General features: G+C 36.2%; 1 protein-coding gene across 1 annotated transcript in view; it reads left to right on the forward strand.

Moving 5' to 3' along the window:
- LOC138714919 (uncharacterized) overlaps nucleotides 1–23,424 on the forward strand; it is a 195,606-nt gene that overhangs the window by 164,840 nt on the left and 7,342 nt on the right. The window contains exons 6-7 of the mRNA XM_069847203.1: nucleotides 14,775–14,914; nucleotides 16,404–16,577. Coding sequence (XP_069703304.1) covers nucleotides 14,775–14,914; nucleotides 16,404–16,577 — 314 coding nt within the window. The remainder of the gene's footprint in view (nucleotides 1–14,774; nucleotides 14,915–16,403; nucleotides 16,578–23,424) is intronic.

A 23,424-nucleotide genomic window follows, 5' to 3' on the forward strand; every position in this document is an offset into this window, starting at 1 on the left:
TTATTATTATTATTATTATTATTATTATTATTATTATTATTATTAGACTGTGGTTCCACCAAGAGGAACCGTTCGTTGTTTCTTTGCCATTGTTGGCGGAAAAAGCTGTTGTAAGGCAGGTTTCTCCTTGCATTTAGATTTGTAATTTTCTTTAAAAAATGTATGATGAAATATGAGTATATTCTCAGGTAAAAACAATTGAAAAAATACGTACACCTCATAACAATCAAGTTCATAAGAAACTTTCTCTCTATTTCTTTTACTCTTCCAACTCCCTCTCTTACCATGAGTGCGAATCCAATGAAAACGCCATTGAAATACAAGAAAAATACATTAAATTCTAACCTCAGAAATTTCCACATTGTTTCCAAGAATACAAAGGACCAGTGCCTCCTAGATCTTCGTCGAAACTTCCTACATAACTTGGCCGCATGATCGCTCGGCTGTGGCAAGCCTGCATTCTGAGGAATCTCAATTTTTTAATTGAAATAATTTATTCATTTTTATACGCATTCTTCATTGACTTCACACTCCTAATTTTTTTAGCAATAATTAAGGATATGTGATCCCAAAACGCATTAAGGGTAAACAGACACGAAATTGTGACAAAAATGGAATTTTTTTATTGCTTTAATAAATAGCCTACATACTTTTCTGTATTAAATACTGAAATATTTTGCTTGTCTGAAGAACCTCAGCGCGGCGTAATGTGCCACTCCCCCTTTCAGAAGCCATTTTTAAGTTTCTGGCTAAACATTCACCGAATCTGTGTTCATCTTTTCGGCGGAGAAGTGAATGTTTATTTTCATCCCATATGTGTTCCTTGTTTTGTGTAGTCCTGTGTTGACTTAAGAGGTTGGTTGGCTTTTAGCATGTTAGTCACATGACTAGGAGTGCAACTGCTTGTGAATTCAGTGTTGGTACATGACTCTCGCATGAACAGACCCAAAGAGACCAGTCCTTGAAACTGATGATAATAATGACGATGATACTACACTCCTAGCTCAGAGGCTGTATGTCAGGACGCACAGACCTCTGTCGCGGTGCAGTCAACCCCGTTGTCTCTGTTATGGCGGCGGAGTCGGCTGCAATTTTTTAGTTCACTGGGCACGAACTCGCAGCACTCCAACATTGTGCGCAACCTCAAGTGAGTGGGGACAAATGCTGACGCAGTTCACAAACTGTGCTTCGCGTACCATGATGACAAGCTCATATAATCAAATCCATCATATTTATTTCCATTTTTCATTTAGTTATATGCAGCAAGTTGTTTTGAGTTTCTTCGATACCAGCTTTCCTTTATGCCCAGTTTATTTTGTGGTTAATTTATGTTTATTCATTCATTCATAGTGTTCTGCCCAAGGGCAGGTCTTTCACTTCAAACCCAGCATTCTCCAGTCTTTCCTATTTTCTGCCTTCCTCTTTGTCTCCTCATATGATCCATAAGTCTTAATATCTTCTATCATCTGATATTTTCTTCTGCTCCGAACTCTTCTCCCGTTCACCATTCCTTCTAGTGCATCCTTCAGAAGACTGTTTCTTCTCAACCAGTGATCCAGCCAATTCTTTTTCCTCTTTCTGATCAGTTTCAGCATCATTCTTTCTTCACTCAATCTTTCCAACACAACTCCGTTTCTTATTCTCTCTGTCCATTTCACACGCTCCATCCTTCTCCATACCCATTTTTCAAATGCTTCTCTTCACTTCGTCGTAATGTCCATGTTTCTACCCCATACAATGCTACACTCCATACAAAGCACTGCACTATACTCTTCCTTAGTTCTTTCTCCTTTTTTCTATTAAAAGCTTGCTTTGCCATTGCTATATTCCTTTTGATTTCTTGGCAGCAGCTCATGTTCCTGCTTATAGTACAATCCAAGTATTTAAAGTTGTCCCCTTTCTCTACTGTCTCATTTAGAATTCGCAAGTTTACCTTCTTTATTTTTCTTCCTACGACCAAGGTCTTCGTCTTGTTGGCATTTATCTTCATCCCATACAGCTGTCATTCAGCTCCTGTAGCATATCTCTTAATATCATCTCCTCTTCTGCTAACAACGCCATATCATCAGTAAATCTTACACACTTCCTCCTACTATCACTCCTCCCATATTCTGAAAACAGTTCTTCAATAAATTCTCCAAGTAGATGTTGAACAGAGTAGGTAATAACGGGCATCCTTGTCGTACTCCTCTCCCTATTTGACTTCCTTCTGACATTTCTTCTCCTAGCCTGACTTTGACTCGTTGTTTCATATAAAACATAAAGGTTACTGAACATCCTTCTCTCTTTCCAATCTACGCTAATTTTCTTCAGGATCCCCATCAGTTTATTCCAATCCACTCTGTCAAACACCTTTCCTTGGCCTACAAATACTACATACACTTCTTTATTCTTCTCGAGGTATCTTTCGCCGATTGTCCGTAGCAGTCCAATTGTATCTCTCGTACCTTTTCCCTTCCTGAAGCCAAACTTCTCTTCTTCCAACTGTTCTTCCATCTTAGAATATAAACGTCGATTCAATATTCGCAGAAGAATCTTCGCCGAGTGATATCAGGCTGGTAGTCCTGTACTCGTTACATTTATTGGCGTTATTTTTCTTCGGTATTGAAAGCAACACTGTCTCCGTAAAATCTTCAGGCCAGTCGCCTTTCTCAAATATTTCGTTGCATAATGATAGAATTTCCTTCTTGTCTTCACCCAAGCATTTCACTAATTCAATGGGGATTCCATCAATTCCCGTTGCTTTCCCATTCCTCATTTCCTTAAGTGCTAGTTCAACTTCTACCCTTAAAATAGAAAATACCTTTTCGTCTTCTGATACGGCTGCTTCGTCTTCTAGAGCCAAGTTATCCGAAGGATTTCCTTTCTCGATCTTGTTTCTTTATATTTATTTATTGTATGGTTTATTTTTTATATTTCATTCATTCTGTTTATGATCACTCGTGAATAAATAATTTCTTATTTCTTACTTTTTTATTCATTTATAAATATATTTTATTGATATCGTCTCCTGCACGACAAAATATCGTAAGAGCCACTTTTACCGAAAATGAGTTATGGTGCTTAGAATAAATTGCCCAGCACTGCGCATTGACTGTAAAAGTTTCCTCAGCCCAACGATTTTTTTCTCTCTGATATGTTAGATTAAACTTTGACAATCGTTTTCACCACCATGTTGGATGAGTATTGTAACTATCTCTCCTGTAAAGTTAGCAAAATGATACGATATTCTGCCTTGCAGGGGACGAATATTGATTTAAGTATGTATTTAATTGTACAGATACGGAATTAAAAAATGGGCCTGAGTCTTGGTAGCAGTCCTACTCTATGTAGGCAACAAACTTCGCAAGACTGTCCATAAGTAGCATACATTTTAGGCGTTCTTGTTTACTGCTCATGCGCAATGTATAATACCTGGAACTTGGTAAAATTAGGTGGCCCAAATTTTGTTTCTGGATACATTTAGGCGCTCTTGTTTACTGCTCATGCGCAATGTATAATACCTGGAACTTGGTAAAATTAGGTGGCCCAAATTTTGTTTCTGGATACATTTAGGCGCTCTTGTTTACTGCTCATGCGCAATGTATAATACCTGGAACTTGGTAAAATTAGGTGGCCCAAATTTTGTTTCTGGATACATTTAGGCGCTCTTGTTTACTGCTCATGCGCAATGTATAATACCTGGAACTTGGTAAAATTAGGTGGCACAAATTTTGTTTCTGGATACATTTAGGCGCTCTTGTTTACTGCTCATGCGCAATGTATAATACCTGGAACTTGGTAAAATTAGGTGGCACAAATTTTGTTTCTGGATACATTTAGGCGCTCTTGTTTACTGCTCATGCGCAATGTATAATACCTGGAACTTGGTAAAATTAGGTGGCACAAATTTTGTTTCTGGATACATTTAGGCGCTCTTGTTTACTGCTCATGCGCAATGTATAATACCTGGAACTTGGTAAAATTAGGTGGCACAAATTTTGTTTCTGGATACATTTAGGCGCTCTTGTTTACTGCTCATGCGCAATGTATAATACCTGGAACTTGGTAAAATTAGGTGGCACAAATTTTGTTTCTGGATACATTTAGGCGCTCTTGTTTACTACTCATGCGCAATGTATAATACCTGGAACTTGGTAAAATTAGGTGGCACAAATTTTGTTTCTGGATACATTTAGGCGCTCTTGTTTACTGCTCATGCGCAATGTATAATACCTGGAACTTGGTAAAATTAGGTGGCACAAATTTTGTTTCTGGATACATTTAGGCGCTCTTGTTTACTGCTCATGCGCAATGTATTGTACCTGCAATTTAGTAAAATTAGGTGGCCCAAATTTTGTTTCTGGGTCTCTACTTACCTATCCACATACTCATTCTTACTTTTCATATATTTAGGTGCTTGTTTACTTATCTTCTTCACATTATTGCGCCTTTTATGCAAAATTTGGTTTCTATGACAGTAAATAATAAAGAATTTCGAAAACATACAACCTGGGTCCATGGCAACTAAGTACGAAAAATCACATATGATTTAAATATTGTAATCTTCTTCATGGGGAAAAGGAACTGGCCAGTCTACCCCATTATCTCCTGGCTTAGTTGCCTCATCAGTGTTGCCTTGTTGGGTCATTTATGAGGTTCCAGCCTGTTTTCTAACGTTGACTAAACAACAAGAGCCTTCGTCACGAATCCAAGCAGATATTTGATTTTAATTATAGGTAGGCCTATATATAAATGAAACTTCTGTGACGGTAAAAAAAAAAAGTGCTTAGTATTAATAAAGCAAAATTTCAACTTTATAGTTTTGGAGAGTACATATTTTTTTAATTGCTTTTCACCTGAGAAGATCCCCACTTATTTAAGATATTTTCCATGATCATTCTAATTTCTCCACATTTCAGTATAGACAGCAAAAAGGGAATCAATTACAGTATTATATTTCGACAATATGCAAACACTGTTCTCTATGGTAGTCAAATATACAGGATCTCATCCATCTTGAATCCCATATAAATTCATGTAAAATTTTGAGTGTTGGGCAGATAACAGAATCCTTTGTGACGTCATGCAGGAACAATGAGTGGTCCACGATCGCGTCTCCTCCATCCCGATAATGAGGTCGCCTGTAGAATAGTGAGGCCGGTTGCCTACGTATTGGCGATCGGGAGCAATAACCTTCAATGCCGCATAGTGGAGCTTGCGGCTAGGTGGGGCCCTCTGGGAGGGGGGGGGGGGGGGTTCGTCAAGCGCAACTCCAGCAAAACATGTTTCCAGTTTTCAGGAATTTACACTGCATACAGAACGCGGTCGAAAAAAAGCACATTATAGTCTGCGGACCTTACAGTACAAGAATGCCGCTCTGGCCTTACTGTATTCAATCGTATTATAACATCGGCTCGGGTTCGACTTCCGGAAAAGAAAATTCAGGTTTAATTGGTTACCAGACCTAGTTTTTTTTTAATCAAATTTCTCTTCAAAATGACATGGGTGTTTAGAAATAAGCAAGATGGTGTAGCATTGATAGTGACAATGGCCAGTTAAACCTGCCCTACATCATCTTCATTCACTATAAAAGTGGTTGGAACTGTGTACTGTAAGAGAATTGTGGCTGCACTGTAAAATGTTGACCACGTAATTAGGGAATTCTAAGAAATGAGAATGTATAGCGCTAATGTGTAATTCTCAGAGGAGGAGGATCAGAATAAGAAGGAAAAAAGGGAGACTAGAAAGGAAGGGGAAATGAGGAGAAGAACAGTAATAAGAAATAGTAAAAGGAGTGAGAAAAGTTTTAGACGGATAAGAGAAAGCATTAAAAAGTGACAGGAGATTTGGGGAAATCCCTGTGACTGCATGTAACGTCTATACAGGAATTAAGGTTATTTATTATTTATTTATTTATTTATTTATTTATTTATTTATTTATTTATTTATTTATTTATTTATTTATCCTGGTAGATTTAAGGCCTTCTCTTCCACACTACCAGAAGTGTGTGTCTAATGCCTACCCACTTCACTTTCGTGATTCGGGTTCTGCATACTGCGGATAGATGGCAGAACTGTGACCCATTTTCAAGTTGTACACCACTTCGGCGGGCCACGTTATGCATGATCTGTATCTGTGAAGAGTTATGTCGTGTTCTAGGGTGAATGTATGTGTAAGTGTTCGTGTAAGTGTAGTGTAGGGAATGGATGTCGATGATGATGATGAAGAGGAGGAGGAGGAGGAGGAGGAGGAAGAGAGAAGGAGAAACCCGGTGCCGGCACGTAGCCGAGGTTCATGATTTCATTATCTTAAGCACATACTCTGTTATTAATAGAATCTATCTAGAGTTATTAATTATAAGCGAAGGCTTTTTAAATATGGCACAAATTATTTAAGTGTTGTAGGCTATATTATAAGCACGTGAGAATATCCGGTGAATAATGTTATCGTTATTGTTATTTATGCATCTCTATGTGAGTAATGCCAACCTTGTATTAACTTTCCACAGTTAGTCTACGCATGTATTGTGCACGCGTCTTTTTCGCGTTCATGTCGAAGCATAACTGAATAACACAATTTTTTATATATATTTCAACCCTACTAATGGATTATAATAAACTCTTCCAAGTAGGTTATACAGACTTCCTTTGTGTAGAATGGATTCGTTCACATTGTTGGATTTATAGGATATAACGTAAACATTTCCATGGTAACGTCAGTATAAATTTCCGTTCCACAAAATCACCACTCTTTTTTTTTATTATATATAAGGTCGAATATAAACGTTTCACGTCAAAAAAAAAAAAGAATGAAAAAAGACGAAAAATTAAGCGAATAAAAGGAAAAAGAAGACTATGACGAAAAAGATAATGAAAATGAAATTAGAGAAAAGAAAGATAAGATGAAGAAAAAGTTGAGGATTCAAAAGAAGAGGGGAGAAATTGGAAAAGACAAAATATATTAAATACAGAATTACAATGGAGAAAACGAGGAGGTGAGGAAGACCATTGACAGAGAAAAATAAGATATAAAAAAATTGGAAGTAGAAATGGACCTAAAGAAAGACGAGACGTAGAAGAAGAAGAAAATTGTTACAATGATATACATTGACTGTGATGATAGTGATACGCATCTTCGGTAACTACGACTGGTTATATGAACAGCACAATGTTCGAAGTTGGTCTTTCAAAACTAAGAATGATTGAACAAGACAGAGCACGGATCCGGTCTAATGAGTGGGCAACGTCCCTCAAAAGTCCGGGTGATGTTTTCGCCCCTTGGCTACGATGAGCTCACGACTTGCAAGTACCCCCTCATATTGGCTTAAAATTATTGCCTTGCCCCACTAGAATTGCCTCAATCAGTCTCATATTGAATACCAGAGTCAACGCACGAATTGCGCATATTTCACTTCGTTTATACTGGCCAATGACTTCAAAACTTTGCGAGAAAAAAATGATGCAATGCATATACAGTACACACCATCACCGGAGGCCGGACATTTATGTAAAAAAGATACCTGAATATGCATGCTAATGCGCACAAAAATACACTAAAACTCACTATAAGTATACAAGTCATAATATAATATTATGTAATAATATGTTGCGCCTGCTAATATAAAGTGGTTGCTAGGATACGGACTGTTTCGTTTCACATAAAAATTTAAGAATATCTAGATAGCTATTCTTCCTTTGTGGTTCAGTGGTTAATATGCTTGCCATTGAAGCCAAGATGCAAATTCGACTGAAGGCGATGGATTTTTGAGGCGATAAAAATCGTAAATTTACGACACCCAAAAGAAACCTGTCCTTGATAGAGAGCTCCAGATAAAATTAGACGACAGTTTCTAGCTCGCATCAAAATTTGGAGCACTAGAACCATATCAGTAACGAGCTTGTCCCACTATCAATCCGTACTTGGGTTAGTAGGATAAGGATTAATTCATTTCAAATTGCTATATAATCATCTATTGAATTTGACGGCCATTTCGTTGCTCAAATGTTATTTCAAAAGGACAGACATCTTTTCAGACATATGAAACTGCAGTGGTATTTGATGTTCGAATAAAGAAATTATAAACCACTATTGTTCCGAAGATTTCGAAGACTTATACAGTGTCGTTACAACTTACGAAAGGCGCGAACTGAATTTACAGTGTTAGGTGTCCAGGATCATACAAGAAGCAACAGACATGCACTCCTCATCTCAAATGTAAACTAATACAGGGACAGCATTTTATTTTTACTTCAATTTTTATTGTACCTGAGTTTTTGAGTGTACTTCACTCCCACCCCTTCTACTAATGAAGTTCAACCGTCCTCCACACAGATCCAAGACCGCATATATAGTCATAGTAGCCTTACGGTCATAGTAAATAGTGCGTTCCAAAAATATGTTCGCGTCTTCTAGTGACGAAAGAGCTTTCAATATTGAATCATTTTCGCATAGGTACTGTCGTCCATTTGCCTACGTCGTATCCCGGTTTCCCTCACCAGCTTTTATTCGCCAGCTAGTGGCTGGGCTGTCTTAGCTCTTTTCTGAGAACATTAATTTCTGTTAGGAATTGGACGTCTACGTAATATTATACAACTGTTTAAAATAACTTAAATAAAAGGGCCTCGTTAAGTAATTTACTGTCACGTGATTTCCTCCCTTTCTACGACCCTACGACATAACCACTTGGACGGACAGTAGATAGTATGTCTGAGTAATTTTATCTTTTCGGATCAGGCAGAAGTGAAGATTGAATTTACAGTATGTAAGGTACTCTTTTATATAGTAGGTACAGAATTATTTCAACATGAGTTACTAGTACGAAGAACGAAACTGGTAATTGGGATTAGGTACAATAGTCTATAGAGCGATAATATGCACATTAGAACTGAAGCCTGTATCGAAATGAACGGCCACCATTTTCAAAAATGTGTTTAAATATCCATATTATGATTATTTTTCAATTTAACTTCATTTTCTATATTGTATGCTAATGTGCTGTAGACAGTATAATATACACTGCATAATGAATACTTCCGCATGGAAAGCTCAGTTCGTGAGTAAAAACACTCATTGTTAATACTGTACTGTATTTTGATTAAACAAAAACCTAATGAAAATGGTCAAATTCAAAATCGCGATATTTTCTAGTTTACGTAAATGCATGAACTACTTTTCTTCCCTCCTATACCTAGTAAAGTGATTTGTTTGTATATATTATGCCAGTATCATCGAACTCCAGTCGTGGAAGGAGGTAGCAAACGGCGTTGATACAGAGGTATAGGCAAGTTAATATTAAAAATGTTAGTATAAATAAAATGATGTCTCTGTATAATGCATGTTGTACAGGGTGTAAGTGAAATAACCCAGCAGATCTTCAGAGCGATTAGCTCATGTTGTATGTAACAAAAAAATGTAATAGGTACCATATTGGGCGAAAGTCCATAGTTTTCTCAGAATTTTTTTTTTGTTTCCCCAAATGTTTAACAATCTCTTATTCAGTAACTATTGCGACTAGGATCGTGATTTTTGTCCATATCGATAGAAAATCTCCTGAAGAATCATTTATCCCTCTGGCGTATTTTAATAGCGTGGGCGGTTTTCGTGTAAATTTAATTAAAAAAAACACTAATTTCGAGCCACTGAATGATGTGAGCAGATTGCAACGTTGTAGCGAGAGAGGGAGGTTTCCGTATAGAGACAGACCTGAGTTCGTTGACCTCTTACATCTGCATTACGAGAAGAACGAAGACTATGTTAGCGGCGATGTTACCAGATTACTGAAACTTTCATCTTAATTTTCTAATTAATCCTGCATTTAATCACGAAACGTAATATAGGTTTGCATTTAAACACAAAATGTAATGTTAGTTTTCTATTCCTTTAAGTGTACCCTATCGTCCCTTTCAATCTGCAGGATTATTTCACTTCCACCCTATAGTTTACCTTTATATTATACAGCCAACAGACAAATACGACTCCATTATCACCGAGATTCGAATCCCGTTCCGGAGTAATCGTAAGTCAATGCTTTGCCAACATTATAAAATGCTTATTTTAGATGTTGTTTTTGTCGGTTTTATATTATATTTTATCCAGTATTTGAACTACAATTTATATAAGATAGAATGAATTCCTTTATTTGTATATAGGTCTACAACGTAAGTTATAAAACAGAACTTTATTTCAATCAACTTGTACCTCACTTTTCGTCAAGTTAAGTAAACTTTTTTCATTTCTAAATATGAGAGATCTACTAGTGTTGAACTTGCTCTTATTTAAACTTCGTGTAAATAAAATCTTACACAAGAAATTTGCGAAGGATCTTATATGCAGTGATTGTCATGGTAACAGTTTTGCAATGTTTCACGTAAAAGAAGCTAATGTCTCCTACTTTCTTATACGCCAGCCAGGTCAAGGGTGTTCAGTGTTCATCGTATAGCATTCACAATCTGAGATACCAGTGAAGTAGGCTGATGAATCTGATTTAATTTATTCCTCGCACATCTACAAACGAAGTACATACAATGAATTAAAGATGTATGAGTAGTAGATAGAATAATCCATTGGAGTTATTCCCAACCCCATTCTAAGAGGAGTTCGTATTTATTGGAAATGCTTAACAATAGATTATTTTCACTCTTTATATTTTTGCACAAAAATTTTCTATCGAATATAATGTCAATATGCGCTATGGAAAAAATCTCTTTCTCCATTCTAAAAAAAATATTCTGAGAAAATCAGACAAAATTTTGTTCTTAAAAATTTACAAATGTTTATTAATTTTTACTGTAAGAATATTGTTTTCTTCTCTATTTAAAATTATAGTCTATCAGCTTAACATTGAGTAAAATACATTATCTTTGTGAAGAACTGAATTTCCGATTTCAACAGTCTGTATCATTAGTAGTTACAATCCAACCTCAGGACCTATCTTCTTAAACCATGTTAGCAAAATGTGTTAATTATATGTGGTTATTAGAATACGAAATTGAACTAATTCTGAAACAGCTGCTAGATTTCATTTTATGTACATTACGTATACAGAGTGTCTGAAATAAAAGTAGCCAATAAAGAAACGAAATAATACTATTTACAAGCAATGATCAGTATCATAACGATACTGTTCTTCAACTAAAACTCCTGTGCGGAAGGAAGTTTCAAGTATAAATTTAAGGTCACAAATGTGATTTTTAAAACTTCTACAATTTTCATCCAAAGTTTAGGGGGTCTATTAATATTTAGCTACACAAACATGCCTACAATACTATCATCTATAGAAAATTTGGTGCCATAAGGACTTACAGTTTTTAAATTATATTTTTAAATATATTTTATATTGACGTCACTGAAAAGGCTCCTTGCGGCAAAGTTTTCAAAATGTTTAGTTCATTTTGGCTCAAAAGCTTGAAAAGAGTCATGGGAATATAAATTAATAATAATTTTTTTGGGCTCAGTATAAGTAGAGAGTCACAAAAAAATGTTTAAGTGGATTTTCTTAATTTTTTACTATTATTTCACCATAGTGTCCCTTTGAGAAATATTATAACAAATCATGAAGTTTGGTTGTAATAATGATATGGATGACATTTTATTTCTTGTTTTTAATACACGGCTGCATTCATTTGTTGACAAAACAAAAGAACAATACACAATGTTAAGAACAGACATGGCCTACATCGTTTATCTGTGCATTGAAAATTAAACTCGCTCCGTGATGATGACATCATGGATGTATAGAAACAAATGCCAAAAGCTTCCATTCAAAATAAAATAGAGCAAACGGAATTGTGTTAACTATATGTTTATGATTATTAAGATAACAAACAGTCCTATTACTGAAAGTGATAAAATGAAAAGTTTTTCTTCTTTATGCATTATTAATTAAAAATTTAACACTAGAGTCTTCTAGTATGACATCAGAGCTATCGGTACTAATAGCTATTATACGTCGTTGTTATAACGAAAGTAACTGTTATTAAGTTCACTTTATGTACATTATTTATTATAATAAAGTTTTATTGAACTTTATGGTCAGATTTATTCCGTCGCGGTAGCACTTAATTATCTCTTGTTGCTAAGATACGTAATTGGCCTAATAGTATGGCAGACATAATAAAATCGTTGTGAAATATATGTACTGCCTTTCAAGTACAGTTGAACGTTATATGAAGCCTTCTGGCGTCGATTTGAGAGTTTTAATTAAATTTTGTTGCTCATATGCGTAATATTTTGTTGTTGGTTGAGATTATAAAACTTAGTTGGGATTAACACAATGAAATGCAATAGAGGTCTAATAAATAATTGATGCTTGTGTTGCAAATAACTGGTATAGGATACTCAGTCACAGATGTGTTGTTATTTTATTAGCAGGCGAAATCAAGTCTGGTCACAAATCAATTTTAGTTTATGGCAAAATACTAAGTCTGACTGGTTTTATGTCGTAAAGCGTTATGTTGGCACTGACTACACATCATATCCTTTTATGACGACCCATAAATAAACGTTGAGAAGCATAGAGCGTTATTGTATGCTCGAAATTGCGTGAACAGGTTTTGTCATATAGTATAATAATATATGAAAAGTATAGCTTTGGTTTTTAGCGGTTATATACGTTTGAAGTCCTCTGGACACACTTTTACTGTTTTTATAATATTATACCTGTTTATTTTATTACCAGACGAGATTTTGTGGTCGAGATCATTTAAAGTTCAGCATTAACCAAATGGATGAAGCGTATACGTCTTTTCATATCGAGGACCTGAATTCAAATTTCGGCGAGGCAGAATAGAAATTGCGAGAGTCGAAAGTGTGCTGACACAGGTTTCATGTGGTTATCCTCATTAAGGGGTTAGGTACAACTTACAGCAGTAAATTTTTGGAAATATTCAACATTTTTTCCTCCATTACTGTATCTTATAATGAAAATTGGTATGTGTAAAACACTGTCCTTCTCCTGTATGAAAAAAATATTTTTACGATTTAAAAAAAATTACTTATATATATATATATATATATATATATTTTTTTTTTCAAAATTCATAATGGTGGTAGTTCACTGTGCAGTGATGAAGCGTTTCCCTCATAACTCAAAAATTTGTTAACTTTTTCATGCTCTCTCTCTTTTATTTTATTGCTGAAACTCATGTTTACAATATCATGCTCTTTCAACTACATTCCTTAATAAATCATATATATTTTTTTAATTTGTGTTAGAAGAAGATACTGATATTTGACCATTTTTAATGAATTTATTTTTATCAGGCAATCCATCAAAGGTAGAGAAGTGATCTTGCATCATACTGTAGATATGACATGCATAAATACACACAAAAAAATTCATCACAGAATGTTGGATAGTTTTTGAGTTATGTGGGAAACGCTTCATCACTGCACAGTGAACTGAATTTTGAAAGAAATGAAATGTAAATAATTTTTTTTAAATCGTAAAAATATTTTTATATATATCAAAAGGACAGTGTTTTACACATACTAATTTTCATTATTGTACAAGATACAGTAATGGAGGAAAAAAATGTTGACTATTTCCAGAATTTTACTGCTGTAAGCTGTACCTAACACCTTAACTCTACCTTTATCCATCGACGACAATAATAATAATAATAATAATAATAATAATAATAATAATAATAATAATAATAATAATAATATCACCGCGTTATTATTATTATTATTATTATTATTATTATTATTATTATTATTATTATTATTACTATTATTATTATTATTATTAGACTATTATTATTATTCTATTCATCAGTATCTTCTGACAGTCAAATACAAATACAAATTTCAAATACAATAAAAATGTAAAAATGCTCATCCTTTAAAGAATTAGCAAGAATAAGGCCAGATGGAAATAAACTTTAGATAAAATGCAGGATGCAATGAACATCTTTCCGAACTGCACTTGTGTTTATTGTAGCCTACCGTTAAATATACATGTACGTGTCGCTGAAGATAATTGCTTCCATGCCTGTTGAGTCAGTCTATCAAACAGCATCACATTGTCTTTAAGAACTGAGCTTCTACGCGTGATTTTTAGCAAACATATCAACGACTTATTGCGATTTTTTCTCGAATCTCTCCATATACGTCTTATGGTTAGTCTTCTTCTCTGCCTTTAGAGTGATGCATTTAGTATAGATTCCAGGCGTTTTTCTGGTTCTAGTTAACTTCCCCTTTTCCTATGTCCTGTGTGTTACCTACATTCAGGTCAGTCCGGAAACTTATTGATCTCCCCTTGTAACACACCCACAACACAGCCTCAATACACAACTAAATTTCAGAACACACACCCTATTTGACTCCACATTACCCAAACACAAACGTACTCCCCTCCTCAGCAAAACAACTGAAGAAGCCGGAAGAAGCAAGGACTTCACTCATTCTGAAGATGACTGATACGAAGTCGGAACTAGTCAACTAAGTGGTTTACCAATTACTTTTTATTTTAACACCAATAAATTTTTATTATAACAAAATTATTAAGTAATATGATGTGTTAAAAGTCAAGATATACCTAAAATTTCTTATTTATTACAGAAATTGGAAATGTTAAATCTGTACCTCTTCCAACAACGCACGATTGCTTTCTTTCTCTATTAAATCAACATTAATTTTATATTTCATATAATTGGAACGTAAAAAGCTTAAATTTTAAATACTAATCGCAGAAATGTTGTCTACAACATCTTTACCTTGTAGGCAAATATCAGTTCATGTGTATAACATTGCAGTCGGATATTCTTGCTAACAGCTTACCTTGTTGCAGGTGTCCGGTCAATCCCCGGGTGATATCACAATTCAAATATGACGAGAAGGCGGGGGCAGCCGACGCCATGCTGTACTCCATGTTCCGCTTCCCCGAGAGCACCGAGGTGCACTTCCAGTGCGACATCGCCATATGCAAGGGTAAGCGATACTATCTGGACCAACGAGTTGTTAGTGTTTTTTTTTTTTTCGAAAAAATTGTTTTCGTACTAACAAACCAATTTTTATGTTGTCGTGTTAATGCGAATTGTTGATAAGATACGAACTGTTGCGTTTCAAATTATCTTGCAATAATTTTATTTTTAAAATACTGAATACTTATTGTTCCATACAGATTTACATGGCTTTTAGGATATAACTTAACTATTCCGTTTCTTATCACAAAGACAGCAGTAACTTGTGCTTACTAACGTATATTAGTTGCTAGAACACGTACTTTTCATAGTTTATCACAAAAACAACCATCACCTGCATCTCGTGTAGAAGTCAAAAAAGCACGTGATCCTTACCTCCATGCTACCATACAACGAAGGTATCTCTGTCTTTACCACTTACAAATGTAACAATGCCTTGTGCACTGATTGCTTGAGTACGGACTGTTCATAGCTTAACACAAATACAACAATATCTTGTGCTTGCTAATGTCAACTGGTTGCTAGAATAGGATTGTTCAGAGCTTAACACAAATGCAACAATATCTTGTGCTTGCTAATGTCAACTGGTTGCTAGAATAGGACTGTTCAGAGCTTAACACAAATGCAACAATATCTTGTGCTCGCTAATGTCAACTGGTTGCTAGAATAGGACTGTTCATAACTTAACATAAATGCAACAATATCTTGTGCTTGCTAATGTCAACTGGTTGCTAGAATAGGTCTGTTCAGAGCTTAACACAAATGCAACAATATCTTGTGCTTGCTAATGTCAACTGGTTGCTAGAATAGGACTGTTCAGAGCTTAACATAAATGCAATAATAAATTGTGCTTGCTAATGTCAACTGATTGCTAGAATAGGACTGTTCAGAGCGTAACACAAATGCAACAATATCTTGTGCTTGCTAATGTCAACTGGTTGCCAGAATAGGACTGTTCAGAGCTTAATATAAATGCAACAATAAATTGTGCTTGCTAATGTCAACTGGTTACAAGAATAAGGACTGTTGATGGCTTAACATAAATGCAACAATATCTTGTGCTTGCTAATGTAAACTGTCTGCTAAGCTAAAATACAGACTATTCAGATACAACAACGTGTTTTCCTTGTTTATGTAAACTGGTTGCTTGCATGCAAACTGTTTTTTTTTTTCATATTAAAAATGTCAAAAATTTGTTCTTTTTGTTCCTGCAGACTAGGCCTACTAACTTTTCGTTTTATAAAATAATTTTAACTTCACCTTGTGCTTGCTAAGCTAATGTGAATTGGTTTCAAGATACTAATCCCTTCATTTCGTATCACAAATATTATAATACATTACACTGTTGTTGTTAATGTGAATTTGCTGCTAGAACACCAATTTCATTATTTCGTTTCATACAATAAATACAATTCAGTAGACCATGCTTGCTAATATGAACTGATTAAGAGGATAGCCTACCAAATGTTTCGTTTCATCGGATGATGTCTCTATAGGTTCGTGCCCCGACGTACAGTGCGAGACGGATCTGGAGCCTTTGCCGGCGGCGCAAGCTCGAGCCTTGGACAGAGACGTCTACAGCACCGAGACGTCGGCGTCTTCCGGAAACGATGAGGGCGTCCTGATGGCCAGTACCAGCGTCTTTGTGCTCGACCCCGGCGAGACGCCGAGTGAGTACCTTTATTTACTACCTTAAGCTATAATATTCTACCAAACAGGAGGCTCCATCCTCCGCTATTGGGCCTCACCTGCCTTATCACGAGCATTAAAGAATCCCCTAAGAAATTCTGAACGCCTTGGACTGAATTACAGCAAAGAGGCAGGCCAAATTTCTCACTGTGATCTTACGGCCTAACTGATATTTCTGTTACTAAATTTGAGGGCTTAAATGTGGTGACATGCTAGAACTTCCTCGCACACCATGCTATAATGTCCTGAATTAGAGTCGGATGCAATTACTGCGAGAAACTGCTGCAAAACTCTTGAGGACTTAAATTGCATGAAACCCACCAACTTAAACACGTTTATATTTAACTCCGACTTGTCTGTTTAATATTTTGTAGCCTGACCCCAGCATCCTGGGCTTATAAGCCTGGGGACCAAGGTAAATTCTGGTCGATCCACCCTGACTTTATAACTTGTGTTGGACAAGCCCGTGGTCCTGGAAACACAGGAGTTTTCTTCGGGTACTCCGGATCTCTTTAGGCATCCCAAAAATTTTCCATCGTCGTCATCATATCATTCAATATGAGTGTAATATGGACCCACCGCATGTGGTACACTCTGAATAGTACCTGACGAACTAAGTGGTCTACACTTTTCTGCATTGGCGATATCTATGAGCCACGCTCGTAGAGTCAGGGTGAATAATGGCAAGTTAAGGGCCCTGCCACTGCATAAAAAAATTGTAGCGTGAACGTGCAATAGACCAAATTAAAAGATTTGTGTGTCTCAAAGTATTTTAGAAAACCTAAAAGCAGAGAAAGAAGTTGATGGTGGTTGTGACGATGATGACAATGATGATTATGGTGATAATGATGTCCACAAATCGCTTACATGTTTATCACATTTACACTCTGATCAAATTATAGGCTACATAAAGGCAAAAGCGGACACGGGCAACCTTAATGTCGGGTGTTGTGTCACAGCCGTGAGTTCGAGCCCATGTAAGAATTAATATTTTTCTGATTTCATTTTCGAGAATTAGAGTAGTGCCAATCCCATACTCATGCATTCTATTATTATTATTATTATTATTATTATTATTATTATTATTATTATTATTATACTATTTAAAATAAATAAGTCTAGACTTGTAAGAGGGATGAAGTTATAGGAGAATGGAGAAAGTTACACAACACAGAACTGCACGCATTGTGTTCTTCACCTGACATAATTAGGAACATTAAATCCAGATGTTTGAGATGGGCAGGGCATGTAGCACGTATGGGCGAATCCAGAAATGCATATAGAGTGTTAGTTGGGAGGCCGGAGGGAAAAGACCTTTAGGGAGGCCGAGACGTAGATGGGAGGATAATATTAAAATGGATTTGAGGGAGGTGGAGTGTGATGATAGAGACTGGATTAATCTTGCACAGGGTAGGGACCGATGGCGGGCTTATGTGAGGGCGGCAATGAACCTTCGGGTTCCTTAAAAGCCAGTAAGTAAGTAAGTCTAGACTTGTGCCAGAAACAGAACCGGGTTCCGTCAGATTTTCTAGCATGAAACGCCATCCCTTGGGCAATATCAGAGAATATAATGTAGACCTGCTAAGGCATAATTTAGGCAAAAGTCCGTATTTCTTTATCAGTGGGTTGGCAACATTGTGAGAGTCTCAACATGTGATCAGTAGTGCTGCCAAATGCGGAGTCGGGGATAACGTCCTGACGTATTCAAATGCACGCGGGCCTTATATAGCCAGCTTCCCACTTTCACTCCGTCTTCCCGAGTGGCCTGCCGGACCGGTTCTCCTGCAAGGCCATTCGCTAGAAAGCGTGGGTTCCATTCCAGGGCTGTGCATAACGTCACGTCGAGTCTAGACCATTGCGTATTTTTGTCACATCGTGTGATAGCATATTCATGATATGGAGGTTGACAATGATTATCTCTAATTCTGATGCAGGTTTATTGATGTTTTCTGCAATTTAAGGTGACGCCTTTCCCCAAAATTTATTTTTGATCTTCAAAATATTATTTGGTAATATCACATATTATAAACACAAATAATCAATATGGAATCTAGTTAAATATGTTAAGTAAACCAAACATATTGCCAATGAAAAGCTTCTTCGTATAAAAATAAATAGTAATGTTGTAAAATGAAACATCGGAATATGTATGATAAGACTTTCGTGTGTTAAATTTTAACGTACCTTGTTTACATGTTTCGACCTATTTAGATGAAGATGACTCATAAATGGGTCGAAACATGTAAACAAGGTACGTTAAAATTTAACACACGAAAGTCTTATAATACATATTTCGAAGTGATACAGTGTTAAAAGTTGTGTAACCGAGATGTAAAATAAAACACTACACTTACCATCTCCATGACAACAAATTAATATCTTCTTTTATACTTTTCCGGTATTAAACAGTCTAGTATATACAGCCACGAAGCTCAATACGTAGGGAATATGCATCCATACATAGTTGCAAACCACTAGGATCGCTACTATCGCCTTATCACAGACAATGAGAAATAGTACCTGCGCAGTATATTGTTCCTAGTACCTTCATCAACTCAAGGTTCGTGACTGTATAGACTAGACTGTGATATTAACTTAGCGCAACCGATCCTCTATGCTTCTTTAATCTCTTCATCCATTTAATTCTCAACCAATTATTTTGTCATAATGATTAAATTATTACAAAACTTCTAATTAAACTCATATTATATTTACCAGATTAATACAAATTTAATTACCAGAAACAAGGATGACTGTTTACAGTGAAATAAAATAATCTACATTGCCTTGGCAACGACATTCAAACTTTCTTATATGATAAGTCTTTACATACCAAATAAATTTATGCAATATTCAGAATTAAAAACAAATTTATTTAAATGACGATCGTTGCCTCGTTTTTTAAACTGGTTCCTCGATTATGTTGCAATGCACTTATCACATTTGTATAAACTATAGTCTACCTTCTCTCCATCTGTGTAATTTAAGTACCTGAAAGCAATTTAAAACAAAACACTAAACTTCCGTTTTTATAATGACTAACCTCAGGATGTTAAAAACAATAATATCCCTACCGTTTCCATGAGAACAAAATATAACGTCCATTTGAAAATGATAAAGTAAGCTGCAGTCATCGTCTTATCAATGTCTGTGGCTCAGCACTAAAGCACTCCAAACGGCCAAGGTTCGATCCCGGCTAGGTCGTGATGGAATTTGTGGTGGAGATATGAGATGTTCCAGAGGATTTTTCTCGGGATATTCCTGTTTTCCACTATCATTCACCAACACTCTCCACTTCCCTCTCAGTAAACTATCATCAGCAGTAGTTAAAAGTGGTCTGGGTTGAAGTCTTGGAGATAATGCGGGTCTCTAATGCTGATATAAGATTAATTAAGAGTTTAGAGCTCCAGGCCCTGGGGATTGGATCTGGCTCTGTCAGGGTTGAGGCAGGATGGCCCACCTATCAACATCGAATTCACGAATGCCACCCAGGCCACCTGTCAGAGTGGGAAATCATCGCATATAGAGCGCACAATTTGCCAAACCAGGCCGAAGTGCATAGATGCACCCCGGGTCCTGGTTTCGAAAAGCCAGCCAGCCAAACAACATCCTCAATGAATCAACATACTTTAAAATTATCGTTAAACAAAGAACTGTACTTACGATGCACCTACACGGTTCAACTTTCCTTTCATCTTTACGAATTCAAACAATGCATACAAGATTGATATTTAATATTAATTAATATAGGGTATATACGTAGTGAAGATGACGTTAAAAAGGGTGCATCATATAGACACAAAATCTTCATGCATCTTAATAGAACGCGCGTTTTAAACTTGATTCTTTAAATATTCTCCCCAGATTGCATGCGTACGCGCATGGAAAATTGAATCGTGCAAATTCTACTCTCTCACGGGGAGCCATATGACTTCTCTTCAATCCCTTTCTTCCCCGCCGAACACCGCGCAGCGTTGATGCTGTGACGGATGAATATTAAGCGTCCCCGTTTAGAGTTTGGATTCGCTCCCGGTGCCCAGCCCTGGTGTAGATGCAGCTTCAAAGTATCACTTCACCAACAGAGAATAATGTTTACAGTTGCACGCAATTTTAAAACTAACCACTAAACTTAATCGTTTCTGTGACAGCGAATAACATCTGTATGTGAAAAATGTCGCTAAATGAAACACATTTACTGCCTCATTAACAATTAATGATTTCTTCAGTCAAAAGGGGCTTAAGTACATAAAAATCATCGCTTCCATGATAAATTTTTTATTTATTTTAGTAGGTTATTTTACGACGCTTTATCAACAGCTTAGGTTATTTAGCGTCTGAATGAGATGAAGGTGATAATGCCGGTGAAATGAGTCCGGGATCCAACACCGAAAGTTACCCAGCATTTGCTCATATTGGGTTGAGGGAAAACCCCGGAAAAAACCTCAACCAGGTAACTTGCCCCGACCGGGAATCGAACTCCATGATAAATGATGAACATTTAAATTATTGTTAGGAATAAGATTACAATTTTTATGGTGATGTAACCTTATGAGATTTAAATCATAACCTCGTGCCTTCAACATCAAAATGACCGGCGCACAATTTCGGACAGAGCCGTTTAAACCTTGTGGGATTGGTTTGCTTAGGTACAAATGTTTCTCCTGTGATTCCCATTCCACAATTAACCCATTTTCGCATCGTTTGTGAACAGTTGTAGTTTAGACTGGAAGTTAAATAAAGAATTATCAACTACCAGCAACTTCAACAAATATTTAATAGTGATTTTCTCTCTTCACATATGAAAGTGCGTTGGACACCCCTGTCGGAACACCGTTTTCCTTTCGATGCAGCGCGTAGGTTTAAACAGATCTGCACATATCACTACGCCCATACACGGGTGCTGGGAAGGATATAAATTCTACGAATCACAACCTGTGAAAAAGAAAACGCAGTGGTCCGCAGTATGACGCTATAGTGACCTTAGCTTCAACCCACCCTTTGCAGCACGGTTATGGACTTAGGGGGATCGGAGACCTTAAACCCACGTTGTAGTGTCTTGTAGAGAGATAACAATAAAGGGTACGACATAAATTGCATGTTTCTTTAATATAATTATACATTTTGCGCAGTAACTTAAACTATGTATTTAAATAATTAAGATGCGTTAAATGATTTGACCAAGAATACATGTTTACTAGACCCTTCCTCATAGGCGGAGTTATGGGGGGGAGGGGCACAGACTCCCCAAATTGTCTGAACTCTTTCTTTTTCTATAAACAGTAGAAAATATTGAATGCAAAAGACTTTTCTTGCTTTTGTTTATGATTAAGTTTCTGTGCTTAAATTGATGAATTAATGTCTTCAGATCATGTGTCTAGACTGTAACATTTATTTTAAATTTCTGAATGTATAAGAATTTCTATGCCTCATTTGAGGAATGGAAGCACTGTAATGTTTCTTTTGTAACAGCCTGTACTCATGTGTTAGAAGTCTGCAGCGGCCATCTACTGAATTAGGTGTTAGTAAAAAAAAAAACGCCATAGTCCCATGTTAAAGGAGTGGAAATTTTCAGTAGTTTTCATAAAACAACCATAATCCGAAGATTTTTTTGTGAAAACAGCCATTTTCCAGGAAGATGGTACGATGGTAGCATTTACAAATAATATCCCATTCATAAACAAAAGCAAGAAAAGTCTTTTGAATTCAGTATTTTGTAACGTTAATCAAATAAAAAGAGTTCAGACAAATTTGGGGGGGGGGGCAGTGCCACCACATACCCTCCCATAACTCTGTCTATGGTTATGCCCTATTATAATTTGTAGTAGACCTACAGTTGAAGCCCTATACAACTCGACCCGAAACATCGTGGATATGGATGTAACACTATAAGAAACATGCACCCCAAAAATACTTTTATTAAATGATCATATTCCGATATACTGTACCACGGTCAAGCTATAATGGGAGAGGAAATAAATGATATCCCCCGTAACCTCGTTATATCGGGATTCTATGGTTTTGCGTTGCCCCCCCCCCCCCAAGGAAACGGTTCTCTCTCCGCCTATGCCCTTCCTATTCAGAAATTAATAACCATCTCAGCTTTTATTATTATTATTATTATTATTATTATTATTATTATTATTATTATTACTATTGTTATTATTATATTTATATTTATTATATTATATTATTTTATATTTTATTCTATATTATATTTTATTCTATGATAGACAACATAAAGATATGGGGTCGTATGCTTAGAGTCTAAAAGAGGAAGGTGGAAAAGAAGGATTTGAAGAATGCTGCGTTCGTGAATGACTTGCCCTTTGGCAGAAATGAATGAAATGAAAATCGGCTCCAGGTCCGTGTGTTGCTATAAATATTCAGCATGTCACTAACTCTGTTATCTTTGACCATCGTCACATTTTTCACGCCTCGCGGATAATTGCAGTATCAGCGGAAACAGGGCGGACTCCGATCTGGTTCCGGATTCTGAAAGGATCACTTTCTAACGCAGATGGAACGCATAACCGGATGAGAAAGTGTCTATGGAACAGGCTAGCTAATTGCATAACCGATACAAGCTGGTCTTTAACCTCGAGAACTTCATCTCTCACATAGCCTAAGTAGTCGTCTCTAAATAACAGTATGCTGTAGAGTAGATTTTAAATGGAAATTACGACAATGGACATCTATTGCAATAATGATGGAAGAGGAATAGTAGTATAGGTGAACGTTTAAAGGCTGGTTCACAATAAACCGGGAACGGAAACGACAACGAGAACGAGAACGGAAATATTGTTAAAATAAATGTATTTAAACATGAGT

The sequence above is a fragment of the Periplaneta americana genome, chromosome 15 (assembly GCF_040183065.1).
Source record: "Periplaneta americana isolate PAMFEO1 chromosome 15, P.americana_PAMFEO1_priV1, whole genome shotgun sequence".
NCBI lineage: Eukaryota > Metazoa > Arthropoda > Insecta > Blattodea > Blattidae > Periplaneta > Periplaneta americana.